The 20,771-nt window shown below is 37.5% G+C and overlaps 1 protein-coding gene across 5 annotated transcripts in view; it reads left to right on the top strand.

Annotated features, from left to right (window-relative positions):
* The window catches only part of LOC306884455 (E3 ubiquitin-protein ligase MARCHF8), an 87,212-nt gene that overhangs the window by 7,773 nt on the left and 58,668 nt on the right, over nt 1-20,771 (top strand). For 3 of the 5 annotated variants that reach the window (XM_079440323.1, XM_079440325.1, XM_079440324.1), the window contains exon 2: nt 7,542-7,723. In XM_079440323.1, coding sequence (XP_079296449.1) covers nt 7,628-7,723 — 96 coding nt within the window. In that variant the 5' untranslated portion in view covers nt 7,542-7,627. Of the gene's footprint in view, nt 1-7,541; nt 7,724-15,304; nt 15,419-20,771 lie in introns of all 5 variants that reach the window. The other 2 variants (XM_079440321.1, XM_079440322.1) reach the window with 1 other exon arrangement.

Raw genomic sequence — 20,771 nt, 5'->3', positions numbered from 1 at the left:
TTTTTGGATTTTCATTCTGACGGCACCCATTCATGATCAATTGGTGAGCAAGTAATGTAATGCTACATTTCTCCAACACTGATCTAATGAAGAAACAAACTTATTTACATATTGGATGCCCTGTGTTACGAGATGCTGATCCAGGAAGGCAGGAAGACGAGGGATTCGGAGTAATCCGGTTCTTTAATGTACGAAGTATTCAATAACAGAGTAAACAGCATAGACATAACTTTAAGACACAAAGAAGATTACTGAACTCAAGGCTTATAAAGAACACAAACTAATAAGGAAACAAGATGATTAATACAAGACTGGTGAACTGGATGATTAACTAAACGAGGACAGGAAATACCAAATAAGGACAAAACAGAACTAAATGGAAACCGACACGTGACACCCTGATAGTGAGAAAATTTTTCATATTTTCTGTTAAATTTGGTTACAATTTAAATCCACATCATCTTCACTTTGCTTACCCATAGTATCTTTACAGGTGCTCATCATCATGAATTTCTAGACTTTTTTTAATAACTCCTTTTTGTGTTCCACAGGAAGTAAATACAAGTGTAAATAGCCCCTTAGTATTTTAACTACATCCTCTTGGTTTAAGGTAGTATTTAACCATGTTATTGTCTGCAGCACATGCTGTGTTTTTCTTTTGTTATTTTTCTGCAAATGCCATTTCCTGCTTATTGTGGTGGTAACCTTACGTTCTAGTAAGGTCTGAGAGCAGGAAATTCAAGGAAAGGTACTTTGTTCCAGTTTATGATGAAAAATCAATGATCCAGAATGTTGCGCTTTTGTCTCAGTGCTGTTTGAGACCACCGTAATGAGTGTGGACCAGTGAATTGATTCAGCAGTGACATAACTGTATTTTTATGGGGCAATTTTATAGAATCACACATTACATTATTGCCTTTCTTTTTTACAGTATAACATAAAGACGGACATGCTCGTTCTCCTGTTTTGAAAGTGACTATTAAACATCACTGGAGTGTTTTTAAACATGATAAAATGTGTTTTAACAGACTATATATATATTTTTTTAAATAAATATGGGTAGAGATTTCTTGTGTGCCTAGTTATTAACAAACAAAATGCTTAAAACATCAGTAGTTCATGTGCATTTAAATATATATTAAATACAGTATATACATGAAATGACATTAAATACAAATACATGAAATATGTAAGATGCACACTACCATTCAAAAGTTTAATGTCAGTGAGATATTTGTGACCCTGGACCACAAAACCATCCATAAGGGTCTCCCAAACCTTTGAATGTTGGTGTATTTAATGAAAGTTCTTATAATATGTTAACTATATATCTTGTATGAGGCACATTTCTAATACCTCATTTTTTAGGGGTTTTAAATTTATCATTGGATTTTATTATTGTTATCATGTCTGTATGAATTATTCTGCGGTGCAGACATGCCTCATAAACAGTTTTAAGTTGTTTGACTGGATGCTGCTGGAAGCTTACCAAGAAACCTTTGCATGACCCAATTATTCACGCATTATGCTTTATTTTTGCATCCAGGCGTTTATGCGTTCAGAAACAAGATTATGTCCTAAATGAGCACCTCCTTTTGCACACTAACCATCCATTAACATTTTTATAGATGGAAAAGCATTTACTGAAACCTATCTCCCATTTGAATTCTCTTTACTTAATAGCAGATGAATCATGTAATAAGATAAAGTGATGCTGTTGGTGCACCATGTTTTACAAAATTTAAGGTTTTCACTGTCTCTATGCTTTTTAGGGACTCGTTTTGATGTTTTGATGCAGTCTGCAGTTTCGCCTTCCTCACTAAGTTTTCAAAACCTTTCATCCTGCTCCTCTTGCAAAACATGAAGTCAGCCGCCATCCAGTTTCCTCCTGTACTCTGCTCTTAATCTGTGTGGATGGAGAGACGCTTTGACAGAAACTACAACTAATGCAGAAAATCTAGGAAGGTCTGCTGTCTCCATTAAATTTGCAGGATTTGTCTTCAAAGTGTGAGAAAGCTTTACTTTCTTAGAAGACTTTTCTTGTTTGAGCCAGCAGAGATTGTGTGTGTGTGTGTGTCTGTGTCTGTGTTCAAAAATGCATGTGTACCCTGAGGTCATGTGTTTCTTAGTCTCACAAGGCCAGACTTTAGGTGTGTTCGACTTCATGTGGCGCTGTGCCGACCGATCGGTGTCTGACTTGATTTTTATTCTGACTTAAGACGGCGCAGACGGCACACCACTGTGACATATGCCATCAAAATACTGTAAGAGATGGCTGGCTAGTTCGTTCTGCACCGTTTCTCCAGATTGGCCACACAAACTCTGATGACAACACAACTGTTTAACGATTGGCTGGATTTACTGATGAAAAGATGACATGTTCATGAAAAAAAACGCATGTTCATCCATAATAAACTGACAAATGTATCAAAGCTAACATACAAATGTCATAGTGATGACTTTGCTTAATTCAGACGACAGCAGATCTGACAGCATCGAGCAAGGAATTGGTCAGTGGCGTAACACTTGACTCCATAAATTACGGTGTCCCAAAAGGAGAATGTGTTTACGCGCAGAACATTATGATAATTTATACTTGAGCTCGTTCTAGCCTCTGAATGTGAAATGAAGGAATGAAAGTACTGCTGTGCAGCACAGAGTGTGTGTGTGTGTGAGGATCAGCAGGCTTTCATCAGTACACATCAAGTCCGGTTTATCCCGCTCTAATCTCTTAACAGTCTGTGAGGATGTTCCAGCACCGGTGGAGTTTGTGTCCCGCTCTGATCTTGAGGTCATGTAATATAGCACACTGATGGGGTTTAAGCCAGTAAGCCACTTATTAAGCTTTGAATAATTATCTGATATCATCACTCCTGTCACATATGACACTACCTGACGTTATCCATTTGGTTGAAATCCAGAGGATGCTAGATAAGGTGTGTGATCGTGCAACTGTTTAGAAAAAACTGCAGGGGTAAATCCTTTTGATGCCTGATACTGGAAACAGAACATTTGAAAACCGCAACCAAGGTGTTTGTTGAATACAGATTTATGATTATATGATTTATGATTTAAAATTTATATTCAAAGTTAAAAGTTGTAAGTAAAAAAAAAAAAAAAAAAAAAAAAAAAAAAAGTGATATGACCTTATATTTAAAAAAAAGCTTCAGTGTAGTTTGTATTGTAGCTTGTGTATCTTGACTTGGAGTTTACCTTTAAATGAAGAGTATCCTGTAGCTTGACGAGCTTCCCTAGCACTGGCAGATTCTTAAATGGAAACATGCATCATACATATGAAACTTGTATATGAAACATATGAAAGCTGTTTTCAGTCTGGAGGAATATATAGGTTAATTGTTTGGCAAATTTTTACAAAATTTTTACATTGATTTCAATTGAAATCAATGCAGTTGGATGTTTTGCATAAGGGCGAAAGATTTCTCCACACAGATTTCGAAGTGGTGTCAAGTTAGTTACACGGATTTGCAGCAGAAAGCTGCTTGGTTTGAAAGTGACTTCTGTGTGAGCTGTGCTTCATATTGCTAGTGTGATACACCTTAAGACTGAAATCCCTGCTGTGGGCTCTGTGAAAGCTGTATATGTGGCAGTCGTGAAGCATACGGTACACCTCATCACATGCTGCCAGCAGGGATCCGTTGCTGTTCCTTTTGGCCATTCTTCCTGTCATGAGCTTGAACTTGGTGACTGATTTGAGCTGAGGCACATATTCTCATCCATTTGTTGCTCTATGCCAGTTTATATGTGAGATCTGTAATCCAATTCAGTGCAGTTGTTTTACTATGTATATTATTTATCTTCAATAATTTTTTTAATAACAGTTTTTCTCTTTGAAAATCCAAAAGATCAAAAAAATCCAACATTTTTATGCTCTTTGAGGCATTTCATCCTGGCATTTCCCTCCTTAATCTCCAGATGCTAACCATAACAACTAGTTTGAAACATTTCTGAACAAAATTGCAGTGGTGTTTGTCTGCAAAAATCACTGTCAAACTGCCGGAGTGTCACTGTGTGGTTACTAAAGGGTTCGGGTTTTAGTGCATTGCTATTAGGTTGCTAGAGCATTGTTAAGCGGTTGCTTAATGGACACTTTTCACCTGTTGTGCTGAATGGTTCTAAGAACAGTAATGAACGGTTACAGTTATGTCTCCGCTTGAGCTTGGTTTGGAAAAGCACTATTACAAAATTGTAAACATCCTGAGCGATGTCGCTGCTCAGGATCGGTCACTTGTTTTGTTGCCCGGTGTCCACTTTCCTCTCTTTAGCTGGCCAAATGGAAGAGTTAAGCAACAAGAACTGTTTGGCTTGATGGTGGAAAAGTGGCTCAAGTCTCTGCGACTTTTAAGTTTTCTAAAAGACTCCACTTGCTCCTTTAGTATTAAAGGGATAGTTCACCCAAAAAGTTATATTCTGTCATTAATTACTCACCCTCATGCCATTTCAAACCCTTAAGACCTTCGTTCATCTTCAGAACATAAGATATTGTTGATGAAATCTGAGAGCTGTCTGACCTCCATAGAGAGCAATGCAACTGACACGTTCAAGGCCCAGAAAGGTAGTAAGGACATCGTCAGAAAGCTCTCGGAATTCATCAAAAATATTTGAGTGAGTAATTGAGTGAGTAATTAATGACCGAATTTTCATTGTTTTAGAACAGTAATACCACACCTCTGCTCAACAAGCCACATGATTTTAGGTATCACTTACTTTTGTAGCCAAATGTTAAGGATAAGTTACATGGATAAGGTAAATGCTTAAGTTTACAGGTTTATTCAAATCTCTAACCTCAGATCTTAGCAATAATAGAAATAACAGTACTTAAATATGAACTTTACACAGTACATGCTGTACGTGGCACATCAGATTGGCAGACGGCTGCCCTTTTTTAACTCCTCCACCCTGATCGACTGTGCTGAGGCATTTTCACTTTCCACCGCTCATTTAGATCAAGAATTGGCAGAGACCTCATGAATTAGTCATCACTCCACAGGCTCCAAGCCCGTGATTATTATTGTTATTATGACATCTGATTTCATGAAAACCTCAAAGGGCATTGACTTAAGAATTTTACCACTAACTTCCTTTCCCACCCAATCAATTTTCAGTGAAACGAAAGCTATGAGATTGATGTTTTTGTTCTTCCATTGAAACTTAACATTTGCCTTAAGCTCTTTTGCTGATCATGAAATTTACGCGCACAAATGACAGCATGGTCCAGGATACTGTGGATTCATAGCATGTCACATGTCTCATGTACTTGGCAGTAAACCATATGTTGCTGCCTTTGTTTTAGAGCACTGAAAATTATCCTCGGCCTATTGATCCGGCGGCACATGAGTGATTGCAGTCACATGCCCTTCGCTTTAATGCGGTGTGATTAGCACAGGCTGTTGATCAGTCATGTGGAGCGGTTTCTGCTCAGATAACTGTCCTGCTGTGAGTCCTGGATGCGTATTAACTGACCAGCTGTTCTGTGAGCAGCTTATGAATTAATGGCACTTTTGATGCCAAAGAGAGAGGATTTCATTCGCTCATCCCCATGTGTTGACCATTATAACAATATCATAGCATTAAATCATCATATGCACTCACTGTTAATCACACAACCAAATGTGAAAATTACTTCAAGCTGTTGTGCGTACAGTAGGATCCAAAAATCAAAGACTAGTTTCCACTATATTATGTTATCAGCGTAACAATTATTAGGCCAAGTGCCAAGGCCACAGAGCTCCCTGATCTGCCATGGCCTCCTGGAAAAATAATATGGCCATGACCTCCCGAGTCTCCTGATCCGCCCTGGAGTCTTCCCTTGTCTCCCTTGTCTATCCTGGCCCAGCTCCAGCCTCCAGGGCGCTCCACGGTTTGGTTTCTGTTTAGTTCCTGTTTGTCCTTATTTGGTCGGTTTCCTGTCATTAGTCAATCATCGTTTATTCCTTTCACCTGTCTTGTATTAATAATCTTGTTTGCTCATTAGCCTCTATGTCTTTATAAGCCTTTATTTTCTTGAGTTTCATCGTCCAGTCTTAAAGTAATGCAAGACCATTGGTAACCTTTGTTGGAAACGTTTGTCTCTGCTCTTCATCATTAAAGTTTCAATTCGTCGAATCCCTGAGTCCTGTGTTCCCTCAGAGTGACGTTTCGTTACATTTATTAATGATGTCAAAAATAGTTTGGAATCATTTTTATTTTGTTTACACTACATTTTACTTATTTACATTTATTTTAATTTAAAATAATTATTTATATTTATATTAAATTTTTTTAAATACTTAACCCAAAACATATTCAGTTTTTTTTTTTTTTTTTTTTTTTTACTAAAACAAAATAAAAAGCAAAAACAAAACAAAAAGCAAAAATCTAATAAAAACAAAAATAGAACAAAACAAAACTCCAACACAAAACCAGTTTTCACAAATAAACTGATATTCACAAAAATTGTGGTCTCAAGCTGTTGGACTGTTCTGTTGGTCTGAAACAGCAGTGAGATATTCAGTATTCAGCTTCATTTCTGTGTTCAGTGTCCAACAGTTTGTCTGTTTTGTGTCTGTTAATCAATCCATTTTCACTAGCAGTGCCAAATTTTGTCTGATGCCGGTGGTCGCTGGTGCGATTCTAGATGCAAAGTCTTACACACAACACGGCAGTTGGCATGGTCACAAAATGGAGAGAATTTTAATTGCTGTTATGGTTGCAGCAGATGGTGGTAGAAGTTGAGCGGCCTATTTGTAAGCAGACTTTGCGTTGTGTCCGTGTGGGACGAGCTCTTTGTTCTCCTTCAAAGAATGCATTTCATTATGGAGAATATGGGAGTCGGTTTGTAATTGGTGATTCAACTTTTACTGCTGCTTCTCAATTCCTTACTCGCTGCATGATACTTGATGTTTTTGTAGTTCAATTAATATGCAGCAGTGTTTGTGAATGCTGATGTTGATCAGGATGTTTTCGATATGTTTCGAAATTCTTGTTAACCAGATTTTAGTGTTTGGGTTAGCCCTGAAAAGCATTCTTATCTTTCTATTATTTCATTCCATTTGCCATCTGATGCTTATTGCACAAAAAAACTGAAAGCACTTTATCTGGCAAGTTCATATGCTGTATGATTTGCTGATTATTTATGTTTGTATTTATTTTTCATTTTTATTCCATTATTAATGTTTGTTCAATTTATTTATTTATATTGTTTATTTTGTTCAATCTTTTTTTATTTTATTCATTGTATAATCACTGGATTTGTCAGTATACGAGTAATCCAGGTTGCTGACCTCAAAGATTGCAAATTATTTCAATATTTATTGAAAAATATGAATATGCTTGCTGTTGTACGAGTATTGAAATTAGCCACTTTTTCACACTTTCAGTATAGATTCACAAAAGTCAGCATTGTTTACCCTGTTCAATTAACACCACGCTATTACCATCTACAGAAAGCCGTTAACGGTATAGTTGATTGACGATATGTTTGTGTGCATTTTCTATTCATCATGATTTTTTTCATTTCTCATCTCTTTTTGTCTCTCTGTCAGATTTGGATTAGTGGTTCTTTCCATCATGCCGGTGCTGGTGGACAGGCTTCAGCTTCAGAGAGTGTGAGCTCCACTGAACTGCGGGGATGAACATGCCATTGCACCAAATCTCTGTCATCCCTCGTGATGTCACTTCCTCCCGGGTGTCCAGCAGCGGGAAGGCAAAGGATAAGGACAAACAGGTTTGTCTTCCACCTAATAGCCATAGAAAAACAGGCGGTAGTTTAATCTGTGACCCTTGTTACCTTCATCCTCATTCCCACTGAAAGACAGCATCCTGTTTTCACAGTTCCTAATGTTTTGTTTTCCCTGTCAAAACTCAACGTGGAAAGTATTTTAGAGACAAACCTTGCACACGCACATGGGCTCGAAATACTTGTTTGTTCCTAAGTTGTTCTGTGAACTCGGTCTTAAATACTGTTTATGTTATATGCTTTCGTGGAACACTCCAAATTATGAAAATGACTGACACTGATTACAATAAAGGAAGTAGGTGAAGTAGAGGAAGTTGCACATATACAAGAGTGTATTTGAGGGGCAGGTTTCCAGTAAGTGATTCAGGCATGAATCTGTGTGAAATGTTATGAGTGAGGAGAACTATAAAACAAAGTGCGATTGATATCATGGTGCCTGTGGGCTTTGTGTTGACATCAAAATCATGAGGCTTGTTGCATCAAAAACTGTCATGATTAAGGTTTCACAAATATTTGATGCTTTCTCTTACACCTAGGAATTATTTGGTACGCTGTGCCTTTAAGACCTTTAAGACTCACTCACTTACTCACCATGAGGTCACAAATGACGCTTTATTTTCTCCTTAATGCACAATCCTGAATCATCGATGCATGTCATTTTTCAATTACTATTATTTGGAATCTTTCATCTAGGGGTGCACTGAAATGTAAATTCTGGTTGATACTGATAGGCCGATAATTAGTGAAGTGACATACTGCCAAGTATGGTGACCCATACTCGGAATTCGTGCTCTGTATTTAACCCATCCAACGTGCACACACACAGCAGTGAACACACACACACCGTGAACACACACCCGGAGCAGTGGGCAGCCATTTATGCTGCAGCACCCGGGGAGCAGTTGGGGGTTCGGTGCCTTGCTCAAGGGCACCTCAGTCGTGGTATTGAGGGTGGAGAGAGCGCTGGACATTCACTCCCCCCACCTACAATCCCTGCCGGCCCGAGACCCGAACACGTAACCTTTTGGATTACGAGTCCGACTCTCTAACCATTAGGCCACAACTTCCCGGATAATGTACATCCAGCTGGTTGTTATCGCAGAATAAACTCCAACAGGGCGATCAGGATGTGAAGTGGAGGGGTCTTGCGTTGCCCTGAAGGGGTTTATTCTGCGATAACAACCAGCTGGATGTACATTATCCCACTTATTACATGGCTACTTGCCACTTGAGTAAATAATTAGACACAAAATATTGATTTGAGTTAAATATTTTATTAGCTCCTGAAACGCAAAGCTTCTCTGTAACTCAAAGCTTATTGTATGAGATTATAAATTCAAAATGAAGAACTAAGAAACAAAATAATGCTACAAATAAATGAAGGCATCACAGAATAACAATGTGCAGTATGAAAAATGGATATTCATTTTGGAATTTCCTAAAGTTTACATGTCACAGTGTTATTAGAGTATTAGTATTAGTTTGCATTTTCATCATTTTAATTTTTTCAAAATCATTTTACTCTTATCCTTGGTTGTTCTGGCGTTAAGAGGTAATCCAAAGATTAGAAGATGTTTTAGTTTTAATAAAAGCTTTTTTTAGGGGCAGTCGTGGGCTAATGGATAGAGAGTTGGACTTGTAACCCGAAGGTTGTGGGTCCAAGTCTCAGGTCCGGCAGGGATTGTAGGTCGGGGAGTGAATAACCAACACTCTCTCCACGCTCAATACCACGACTGAGGTGAGACCCTTGAGCAAGGCACCGAAGATGAATGAAAGGTTTCTCATGATATGATTCCTTTAAAGAGATATGTTTTCTTCCCAAAATGCATATCGCAGATATGATAAGGTTTCGTGCAAGCTGTGGTGTCAGATGTTGTCCAGCCTTGTGACCCATGCTATTATCATCTGTTTGAATACTGAAGGTTTGTTTTTTTCTGAAAAGCCTTATTCATAAACACTCGGGCCCAAAGGAATCTCAATATTTACCCTCATCAGTTTTCAGCTTGTGTAGCTGTGCCAGCAGCTCTTTAGCCGTGCTCTCTCGTCCTCCTCCTCTAGTGCGGTGCTCTGTTTAAGCAAGGCTGGACAGAGACACTAGTGAGTCTTGTTTCATTGGTGCGCCTGAGGCTGGTAACCATCAGCTGTTTATTTGTCAGAGCCGGGCAGGATACAGGAGACAGGCTGTTTTTTTCCCCTTCGTTTTTTTCTTTGGCTAAACGGCCTCAAGTGACTCAAGTAGCAGGAAGTCTGTTAAATCCTAAATGTTGGTATGTCAATCATCATTCCCAGTCCATTTTATAAGAATCACTCTTCATCAAAGTCTCTGTATGTTTACATTTCTACTGTTTGGCAGCTGAGTCTGACCTAGAGACATTTTGATTATTTTTTTTATAGAATGGCAGTCTTGTGTACTCTGGGTCTGTCCATGTATAGAGGTTTGTGTATTAATCTCACGGTGGAGTTACTGATAGTCATCATAGCTGGGCTTGGCTGTCTGTCAGTTTGATTTGTTGCAGTTTTATTTGCTGCTTCCCTTCTTTTTATGACAGTACCCTCACAAGTTTCTGCCTGACTGGCAGTGACAATGTGCTGCCCAGAAGTGATTTTTTTTTAACTATGGAGCTGTGGACTAGAGATATTTAGGCAGACGTTGTTATGAGTGAATCTCATGAAGAACGTGCGGGTGAAATTGTTTCCTAAAATCTCAATAATTTTTTGTATAAATTGGTGTATAAATTTTGTATAATTATCCTATATTATATGACATTATACAAGATTTTCCTTATATATATATATATATATATATAACAATCCAATCCTTATTTCTGTAATGAGACTGAATGTTTTATTTCAGTTTTTTTTGTTGTAATTTGCATTATTCTTATTTGATTCGTATTGTAATATGCTGTACTGACAAATTGAGGAATATCAAAGAATAGTTTGAATGAGCTTTTTTATATTTTCAGCTTTCATTTTAATTTTAGTTCAAGTTTTAGTAATTTTGTGCTTTTGTCATTTTTTTAGTATAAATCAAATATTTCTAGTAATTTAGTTTTATTTCAGTTGTAGTTTTAATAATTTAAGTACTTCAAGTTCAGCATATTTAAGTTTGATGCCAAGGCAACAGTTCTAATTTTTTTCTTAGTTTAATTTTTTCATCTAATATTTATATTTTATTTTATTTCAGAATACTGTCAATGATTCAAAATGCTTTTAATAGCTTTAGTTTTAGATAAGAATAACAATGTTGATTAAAATATATAAAATTGATTGAAAAATATAAAATATAAAAAAATACTAGAATTTACCTGTAAATGTGTTGAAATAAAGGAATGCATGACAAACTAGTTTAAGGAAACATAACCTTTCACATCTCCACTAGGTATGAGACTTATTATTCTTTTGTTTTAATTCAGCCATTATCAGCCTTTATACTGGCAATAAAACGTTTACCAAGCTTCAATCCCAGTACACATTTACCCAACTATTATCAAAAATATTTCTAAATAAATACAACAAAACATTTTCTTGCGACCTTACATGAAGTATTATGATAGAATTCATTATGAAGAAGAATTGGACCTGTTCTGCAGGTGAATTAGAGCTAACATTAGCGTCATGCTACATAAGACAGTTTATGAGATTAATAGTACACTTTTACTCAGAACTCACTTTAAACCACCATCGAGTGTTTGTAATAACTTCCTTTTGCGATCACATGTGTATACACTTTGGGGGGCCGCGGTACATTATAAAAGTAGCCCAAAAAACCGCAACCCACGGCTCTGTATTTTCAAAATAGCCCAATTGTGCGGGAAAACCGCAACACTGGTTCGCTGTTCATGTGTTATCACATATGAGTATATATATCTCTGACGCTCTCTCTCTCTCTCTCTGTCTCTCTCTCTCTCTCTCTCTCTCTCTCTCTCTCTCTCGGCGTTCGGTTCACTTTTGTCGAGCCCGGCTCCTCATAATCACACAATCCCTGCGTCCCAATGTGCATACTATCCACCCTATCTGCTCTAAATAGTATTGAAAATGACTAATATCACAGAATTTAGGATGGATAGTATGCACATTGGGACACAGGCAATGATTTCCTTCCGATGACGGCATAAAGTTGGGGTTAAACCTTATCAAACGATTCATTTTCGTTAAAAAAATATTAACGCGTTAAAATGTTTAGATTAATCACATGCAAACCCTGCAGGAATTTAATGACCACAATTCTTCAAAGCTCCATCAGTGGATTATTCAGTGTTTAGTATGACCCTTTTATTCTCAAACACAAACTCTGTCTTTCATCAGATTTGAGGACATTTTTCGTACATTTTTGTAGCCTATAATATAAAAGATTGTTACCTTCATTAATAGTTTCTTTTAATTGAGCTTGACACTGAATTTCTTGGAGTCTAGAGAGACAAATCTTCTCTCTTAACACCTAGAGCTTGTGTTTGGTACAGACTGAGGAGTTGGCACCAGCCACAGTATCGTTTACCTCTTGCTCAGCATACAGATCAGCCGGGGGGCGTATCGCCATTAGGCAAAGAAAGCACAGCCCATCTGCCTGTTGCAGACAACTCCTCCTCTGTGTCTCAGTGGAAAGAAACCCTCATTCCCACTGCTTTAGATTCAGCGCCAGCTGCCATTGCGGATGCAGTGCTATTGAATGATCCGAAATGAACAAGTGTCAGAACTATCAGGTACATAACACGCCGTTATTTCTTTGTTTTGTTTTGCTGCTACAAACATGACATGCTCACATCAGTGACATGTTGATCCTTTGAATGATAATCGGTGTCTATGATGGTGACTGGCAAAATCTACCATCATCTTTTTAAAATGAATATCATGAGGCAGCAGTATATCCCAATATCAGTAATATACTATTAACAGGCCTCAGATTGAATCTGCATAATTTTTTCCATGTTTATCAATAGGGAGCCAGACTCAAACTTTGGTTACCCACACTTATAATTCACCCACAAATGATCAATAACAAGGCCAAAAAAATCATTATACTGACTGTAATTTTATGGAAATCCGGAGATATTTATCAAATGATCTCCAATTGTATTAAACCGAAGGAAAGCCATACAAGTTTTTTTGTATTTTTCAGCACCACAGGATGTCAGAACGTGCACTAACTATAAAAACCTTTGCAGAATATTGTTTATATTTATCTGATGAAGGAAAACTGGTGGCAAGGTGTTTTAATGTTTTTGAAATAAGTCTCTTATGCTTTCACCAAGGCTGCAATAATTTGATAAAAAAAATACAGTAAAAACAGTAATATTCAGAAATATAACTGTTTTCTATTTTGATTTATATTAAAATGTAATTTATTCCTGTGATGGCAAAGCTGAATTTTTAGCATATTACTCCAGTCTTCAGTGTCACATGATCACTTGAAACATTTCATATTATTATCAATGTTGAAAACAGTTGTGCTGCTTAATATTTTTGTGGAAATCGTGATACATTTTTTCAGGATTCTTTAATGAACAGAATGTTCAAAAGAACAGCAAAATCTATACATTATAAATGATAAATTCTTGCTGCAGGGAAAAAATCTCTTCAAAAAATATTACTAACCCTGAACATTTGAAAGGTTGTCTACACTTTGAAAAATGTTTTTCTGGCTGTGTACCATGCTAATGCCACAGTATACTTTGAATCACCTCAGTGTACAGTGTTCAATGCCATCACATGTGAATTTCATTCAATTGTATAGGATCTCAAAGTACCACTGGACACCATCGTCGAATCATGATAGCACCATAGCAGGAGGTCTATGTGAAAAACACACTAAAAGCGTGAGCTGTTTCGAGTTTTGTGATCAAACGCTGAGCTCTAGACACACAACTTCTTGGAAGCTGTTTGTCGTACAGCATGAAGGTTTCATGAGCAGCTGCTGTGCGGCAGTAATCTCTCAAATAATGCAGAGAGAATGAGCCTTGTGCGAACTGACAGACGCGAACAGAAGGAGACAGAAATTGAACTGCCACTTTGGCGTAAATGCAAACAACTGTATTTATCTGTGAAAAATGTAAATTCTCCTGTTTTGTAAGTCTCTATATTTTGAAAAGGCGCTTCGTAACCCGGTGGGCAGGGAAACTGGCCAAGCATTAACACGGCCATATTGTCCAAATCTGTCTTCCCAAGAATGCTCTGCTTTGGGCTTTTTGGATGTTAATAATATGCTAATAAATATAAGAGCCTCGCAGCTCTGTAAAATAACACGAAGCCACCAGGATGCTTCAGGGGGGGGATGTTTACTGAGGAGCGACAGGATTTTAATGCCAGCGCTATCTTTGTAGGACACTTTTAAGCTCCGTCAACACTCTAATCTCCTCGAGAGAGACCAAGGTGCCATGTGATTGCCAGAGAAACTTGTTTGTGTCAGTGTTTGACATTTGCCGTGATATCAGCATAACTCAGAGTGTGGTGTTTAATGCTGCTTCGGAGTAAACTGTCAAATCTGGAAGTTTCTTTTCTTTCTTAAGCGGACTGCATGCTTGAGTGGAATGCTTATTTTCTCCTATAATTAATAACTGCCTATTGTCATTTTAGTTTGAGGTTTCAGTACAAAGTATAACAAAACAGACTTCACTAACACTCAACTTTATTGATGACGTATAAGAAATACAAGGGGTCATGACCTGCCTTTTTTTTTCATTTGTACTGTTCTCTGAGTTCCCCTTATAATGTTATCAAGTTTTTACATCAAAAAACATAAATTAGAAGTAATAGGCTATGTTCTGTCCTTTTCTGACCCCCCTCATCTGAACGCTCTGTTCTGGCGGATTGTAGACTCGGAAGTAAACGCCCACTGGTATGATTAGCTAACAGTTCTGTATGTTTGACAGCCTACATCCTTCACAAAGGGAAGCTGCTGAGTTTTATGTTAAAAATGCATAAATACTCAGTGCATATCAAACAATCTGCAAAGCAATAGTGATTACTTAATGAAAACAGTTACACTTGTGTGTTGTGACATTACTGTCGGATCCAATATATTTGGCACAGCATCGTCTTTTAGTTTCAGTCTTCTGAAAATTCTGCATTCAATTGTACCTTGTTTGTGAACAAATCTGCAGTAAAATGAAGTGAACAATGGACCAAGCTCTTACTGACGTGGTCTGGCACTTCATTAAAAATAAAGTTAATCAAATAAATTTTATTGTTTGGTTTCTGCGTAGACCTGCGTGAATCGGTTGGCAGGGCTAAACGGGTAGCGATGTAGAAGCAGGTGTTGATCTTCTTCTGCGGAACCAGTGTTTAGACACACTATTACGTCATAAAGTGACACATTCAACAGCCTGCCTTTTGGTAGACTGGCTTCAATATAAGTTGTTTTTAGACTAACAAGAAAGTTTTGATTTCTGAAATTTACAGAATGTATGACCTCTTATAAAAAGATCAAGGGAATTTTGATTTCTCAGTTCATGACCCCTTTAAGGGAAAGAAGACAGGGTTGCGTGGTATACCGGTACTGTAAAGTTATGGGTATGTATTATATTTCAAATGGCACAATATCATGATTTTGCTCTTTTCTGTACTTGATAGGCTGCTGTTCTGAAGTTCACCAAAGTTTACCCAAACTGGTGCGAAACGGGCAAATGTGAGAGGAACAAGATGGATCAAACTGAGTTTCTTTTCATAGAGTTAACAAATCATCAAGTGAGTGTATCATTTAGCAGATTTTATTTGGACTTTTATTTACAACACTGATCAATGCACATACATAAGAGCACATCAATTTCTGAAATATGGTAACCCGCTCAAACTCCCAAATGATTCTGAAAAGTCTCCCATTTGATGTGGTTGTAAAAACACTCTGCGTCTAAATAAACGCAATTCTTTCGAGAAAAAAAGAAAGAGAAACAGCAGTTGTGAGTGGGTATCCAACCCTAGCTCCACCCCTGCATTAATTGCATTAAACATTTTTAACGTGTTAAACTGAAAAAAATTAATCGCATACGTTGACTCGCAAATTTTTGATAGCACAAAAGTGAAAATTATTATCAATTACTTACTTTCTCGGCATTCCAAACTCATTACACGTTCATTCGTCTTTGAAACACAAATGAAGATATTTTTTATGAAACCTGAGAGATTTCTGTCCATCCATTCAATTTCCATGCAGCCAAAACCTTGACGCTTCAAAAAATTGATAGAAATTATAAAAAATAATCCATATGAATCAAGAGGGTTAATCCAAGTCCTTTGAAGAGACATGATCGCTTTATATGATGAACATCTATTCACATATAAACATTGATCAACACGCATCAAATATGGTAAATGAAGCACAAGCATAATTACAAACCTTTTTGGTTCTCATGCATAAGCTATAAAAAATGTAAAAAAAAAAAAAAAAAACTTTTTTTATTGCTTTTATGGACAGGAGAAGATAGGGAACTACTAAAAAGACACAACAAATGGGTTTGAGAATGATATAGACTGGATTGGACCTGCATTTCTATAAAACAAAGACTCTTTCATGCATTTTCAGCGAGCATTACCCACAATACCATGGCTAAGATTAAAAATGTGTTTATTTTTGGCCATTTACTTACTGAAAAAAAAACAATTCATTGATTTTACCACACATCCCACACTGCTGTACATTCCAGCCTCCATTTGATTTGGCTTGAGAGATTAAGATTATTGTAATCTAAGATGACCCACTTCTCATTTGGCAGCAACAGATTGTGAGCTCCTTCTCGTCATTTTGAGGAAGTCCTCATGCTTGCGAGCAGCTCTGAGAGAAACTGACAAGCTGAACGCACACTACCGCAGGGCTCCATCTTGGCTAAGGGGAACCCTCTGGCCTTTATAGTTTACATTCTTCAGAAAATTTCTGAAAATTCTCCCACTTTCAGCAAAGCCTCTGGGGGAAATCTTCAGACGCTACTCACAATCATGCTGCCTTAGATGACAACAGGTGTAGGCAGAGCTTACAGAATATTTTCTTAACCTAGGGAGCATTTGAACTGTGTAAACTACTGTGGGAGGATGAAAGCACATTTGGTGTGCTAATTATATTCAGTGATTTAGATGATGGCCTGTGTGTTCATTAGAAAATTAAACTAGTCTTCATGGAACTAAATGTGAGTCAAGTGCAGAGTTAGGCTTTTGTCCAAAACCTAGTGAGGTAACTGAACTGAAACTTCATACTTGACCGATTTGGAAGGCCCTACATAGGCAGCATCTTCCTGCATTGTACAAATAGTGCTGCTCAAATTAATTGCATGGGAGACTTAACGCAAACTGATTTCAACAGAGTGATTTCAACAGTTTGACCTTAGCATGAAATAGAAATATTGAGTAATATTGTCAATTTTAAACTATTTGTCAATAAAAATTGAACCGTGCTCCTCAAAGGTTTGTGGTTAAGATGTTTTAATGATTTTGAAAAAAGTTTACTAAGCTCACCAAGGCTGCATTTATTTGATCAGAAATACAGTAAAAACAGAAATATTGTGAAATATTATTACTATTTCAAATAATTGTTTTCTATTTTAAAATGTAATTTCTTCCTGTGATTTGTAAAACTGAATTTTCAGCATCATTACTCCAGTATTCATGTCACATAACACATAATATGCTAATTTGCTGCTCAGTTTGTATTATTATCAATGGTGAAAACAGTTGTGGTGCTTAATATTTTTGTGGAAATGTTTTCATGAATCTTTCACTAGAAAGTTCAAAAACAGCTTTTATTTAAAATATAAATTTTTTGTAACATAAATGCATTGACTGCCACTAGGCGCGTTTCCATTACAGATTTGCGCAAAACTTTGGCAATATTTTATAAATGCCGATAAAAAAGTATTGCAAAATTACGGCGTTTCCATTAACCGATGTTATGCAACTAAAACGGAATTTTTTTCTTTCGTGATAAGTCATGGTAATGGATTTTGGTGGGATTTTGACAGATTTTGGCTATATTAAATCGGAGGTGTCTGCGTATATCTAAACACAAGCATTGACTAGAGTGGCCGAGATCAACTCCGGTGGCCGTGTCGGAGCCGTAATGCGCTGCAGATCTGTGCAGTGTAAATTGTCTAAGCATTAATGGCAGGGAAAGCCCCTTATACTAGAGTGTGGCCATGTATGAAATGTTTCTTGGAGGTTATAGTACATTGAAGAATGATCATATGACTTTTTACATACGCCATGTCACCAGTAAATGCGAAAAAAAAAAAATCCATTGCAGTTTTGCAAAATATTCCTTTTTCGAATTGCCTTAATAAACCACCTCATGCAAACGTAAAAACATTTAGCGATTATATGGGAGTTTTTGCGAAATTGGCGCATTTCTATTAGGCATATTTTCAATTCGCAATTTCAGTTTGCACAATTTGAAGGGTAATGGAAACGCAGTCAGTTTGATGCAACCTTTCTTTCCTTCTTTCTTTCATTCTACTTTTTTTAATATATTACTGACTGGAAGTGTATGTTTTTTGGTAGCCAATATGCTCATTCTTTGGGACAATTGATAAAATCAATGAGCAACACTCACTAATTTACAGGGTTGGAAAATAACATCTTTGCTTCATGTTTTGTTTTGCACACCCAATATAATCACTTGAGATTTCTAATGCTGAAAAATATAATTAACTTGTAGTGAAGTGTAGCTATTTCCAAGCCTTTTGGCAGTTAATTAACACAACAAAATGACTTTAAATATATGTTGCGTTACAGGTTTATTACAGAACTTGCAGTTGTGTCTTTCGTTCTGCATTAGGTGAAAGTCTTACAGCACTGAAAGTGAGAATTTGTTAGAAGATGCCAAATAGTTTTCATCATGTCTGAAAAACAGCCATAAAGAAGAACTGCCAGTCATACAAAATCACAAGTGTTCGTATCGTCTGTGTTGTCAGGCCCGATTGAACTTGATGACATCACTGAGGCAGTCAGACAGCACAGGTTTCTGAAATAAACCGCATGTGCATTGTACCCTCTATATTTTGCCCAGGCATCCTCGAGAAATGAACTGTGAAAATACCAATATTGTTGTCAGCACGACTCGTCTGTGTTGTCCATCATTCTGTAGGTGAATTGCTGGTGTCTCTCTCTCTTTCTCGCTTTATTATTACTCTTTTTCCTCCCTTATTTTCGTGGTGGTGTGGCGGTTAAAGACGTGGGCTGAGATGCTAATACCCCCTAATTAACCCCAAGGCATAATTTTCTCTGTCTCCTGCTTTAACTCATGTCCAGTGAGATGTGGAGTTGGATCCTGCCTCAGTCCTAGTCTCATATAGCCAGTTATTTAGCAAAAAGTCATCACAGCAGCTTATAATGGCCAAAAACGTCCACTTAGACAGCCACTTGACTGTCATGTTATGCAACCAACAAAAGTTTGTTTTGTTATTATATGGCAGAGTTATCAGAAATAGATTATTTGAGTTTATTGTACTTAATGCACTGTATTGGCCGATTACCGATATGATACCGATATAACCTCCAAACCACTTGGCTGCTATATACTATGCATCCTAAACTTTATTGCCAGGTGAACTGAAGAAAAAACTTGTGTGCCTTTACTACTGAAAGTTGTATAAAGCCTGTCAGTCAGATTTTAGTGAACTTTGTGCAGTCCTTGGGCTTGCCTTTTGAGGCTGAGACTAGCTCAGTCCTGGTCTAGCTGATGTGAGGATGTTGAGATAAGACCGTCAGCCCTGTCCTCTATCTCTTGGAAGAAAACACATACAGGAGCTCAGGCAACCCTCCAGCTCTGGCTCTTAAAAAACAGCTTTTTGTGCTTTCTTTTTCACCCTACTAAGGAAGCAGAATTTCATGGGCATCTCCGAGTGCCACCTAATTAACAGTGACACGTTGATTGCCGTTTTTTAGACTCCCACGACCCAGCTGATTTGCTCGCTCTGAAATCAATTGCTGTGTTCTTGAACGCTTTTTAAGAGGGGCTCTGCCAAGACAGGGGAAGAAGGAGACGCTTTTAGACGCCCCCTCCCTCTCTGCCATCTTCAAACACTGGCCTCTGAGAGAGCGTGCCTCAGAGGTCCATTATTTTCTCAGCATATAACTATGATAATTCTATCTAATTGAGCAGATTAGGGTCGTTTTAAGAACCTTACATACGTAAATGTTGCATAGTCAACTGTTCACAGATACAGATAGCCGAGCAGTTATCTAACCTCACAGACCTATTTTAATCTGCAACTTTTAAACTGATTCCCATAAAAAGATGCTTAGATAATGACTAGTTGTCTATTCTCTCCATTAAGCTTGATCTTACGCCCTAAAGAACAGTTATTTGTCATTAGCTGCACATTCATCAACATCACAACATATTAGAGATGACCGTGAGTAGGTTCTGTGCACTGCCTGTTTTATCAGGAAACACTTTATTCTGTAATTGAACCAATTAGCCTGGTCTTTGTTACTTTGAAACTCTTGTGAAATCAGGCTGCCGTTGTCTCATCACATCTCTAATGCTGAAATGCTTCACAATGGTTGCTATTTATGCACTCCGGACGTGATGCTGGGTTAGAAAACAGGCTGGAAAATTATGGATGGCAGTCAGACTTTGATCTGTGCTCACTCTGTGCCTCAGGGCACTTTCGAGATGGTCTGATTGGAGGTTTGCTGCAGGACTAGAAGGGAATGTCTTTGTTTCAGATTTTTATTTGGTATATGTGACTTTTGGTATATGTGACTCTGGTGTGACTTTGAATGCAGACCTTGAGCCAAAAACTCATCATCCAACACCAATGACTTGTATATGGGTACAGTCAATTTAGACGCTTTCAAAACTGTTGCAGCAGAGATGGAAATACAGTTTTTAAATACAATTATGCTTCCATCATTGTTGCCACAGTTTTGGAAGTGCCTTTTTCTGTTCTAAAGAAGGGGGTGTCCCAATACTTTTGTCCATATAGTGTATGTACAAATCATTGGTGTTTGGTGATGAGTTTTTGGCTCAAGGTCTGCATATAAAGTCACACCAGAGGTGTTCAGCTGGGATCAGGACTTGGCTTTCTGCAGACCAGTCAAGTTCTTCCAC

This window comes from Barbus barbus (assembly GCF_936440315.1).
Source record: "Barbus barbus genome assembly, chromosome: 18".
In the NCBI taxonomy this organism is placed as follows: Eukaryota; Metazoa; Chordata; class Actinopteri; order Cypriniformes; family Cyprinidae; genus Barbus; species Barbus barbus.
The sequence above is the reverse complement of the archived record's forward strand: the minus strand, read 5'-3'. Positions and strand labels throughout refer to the sequence as shown.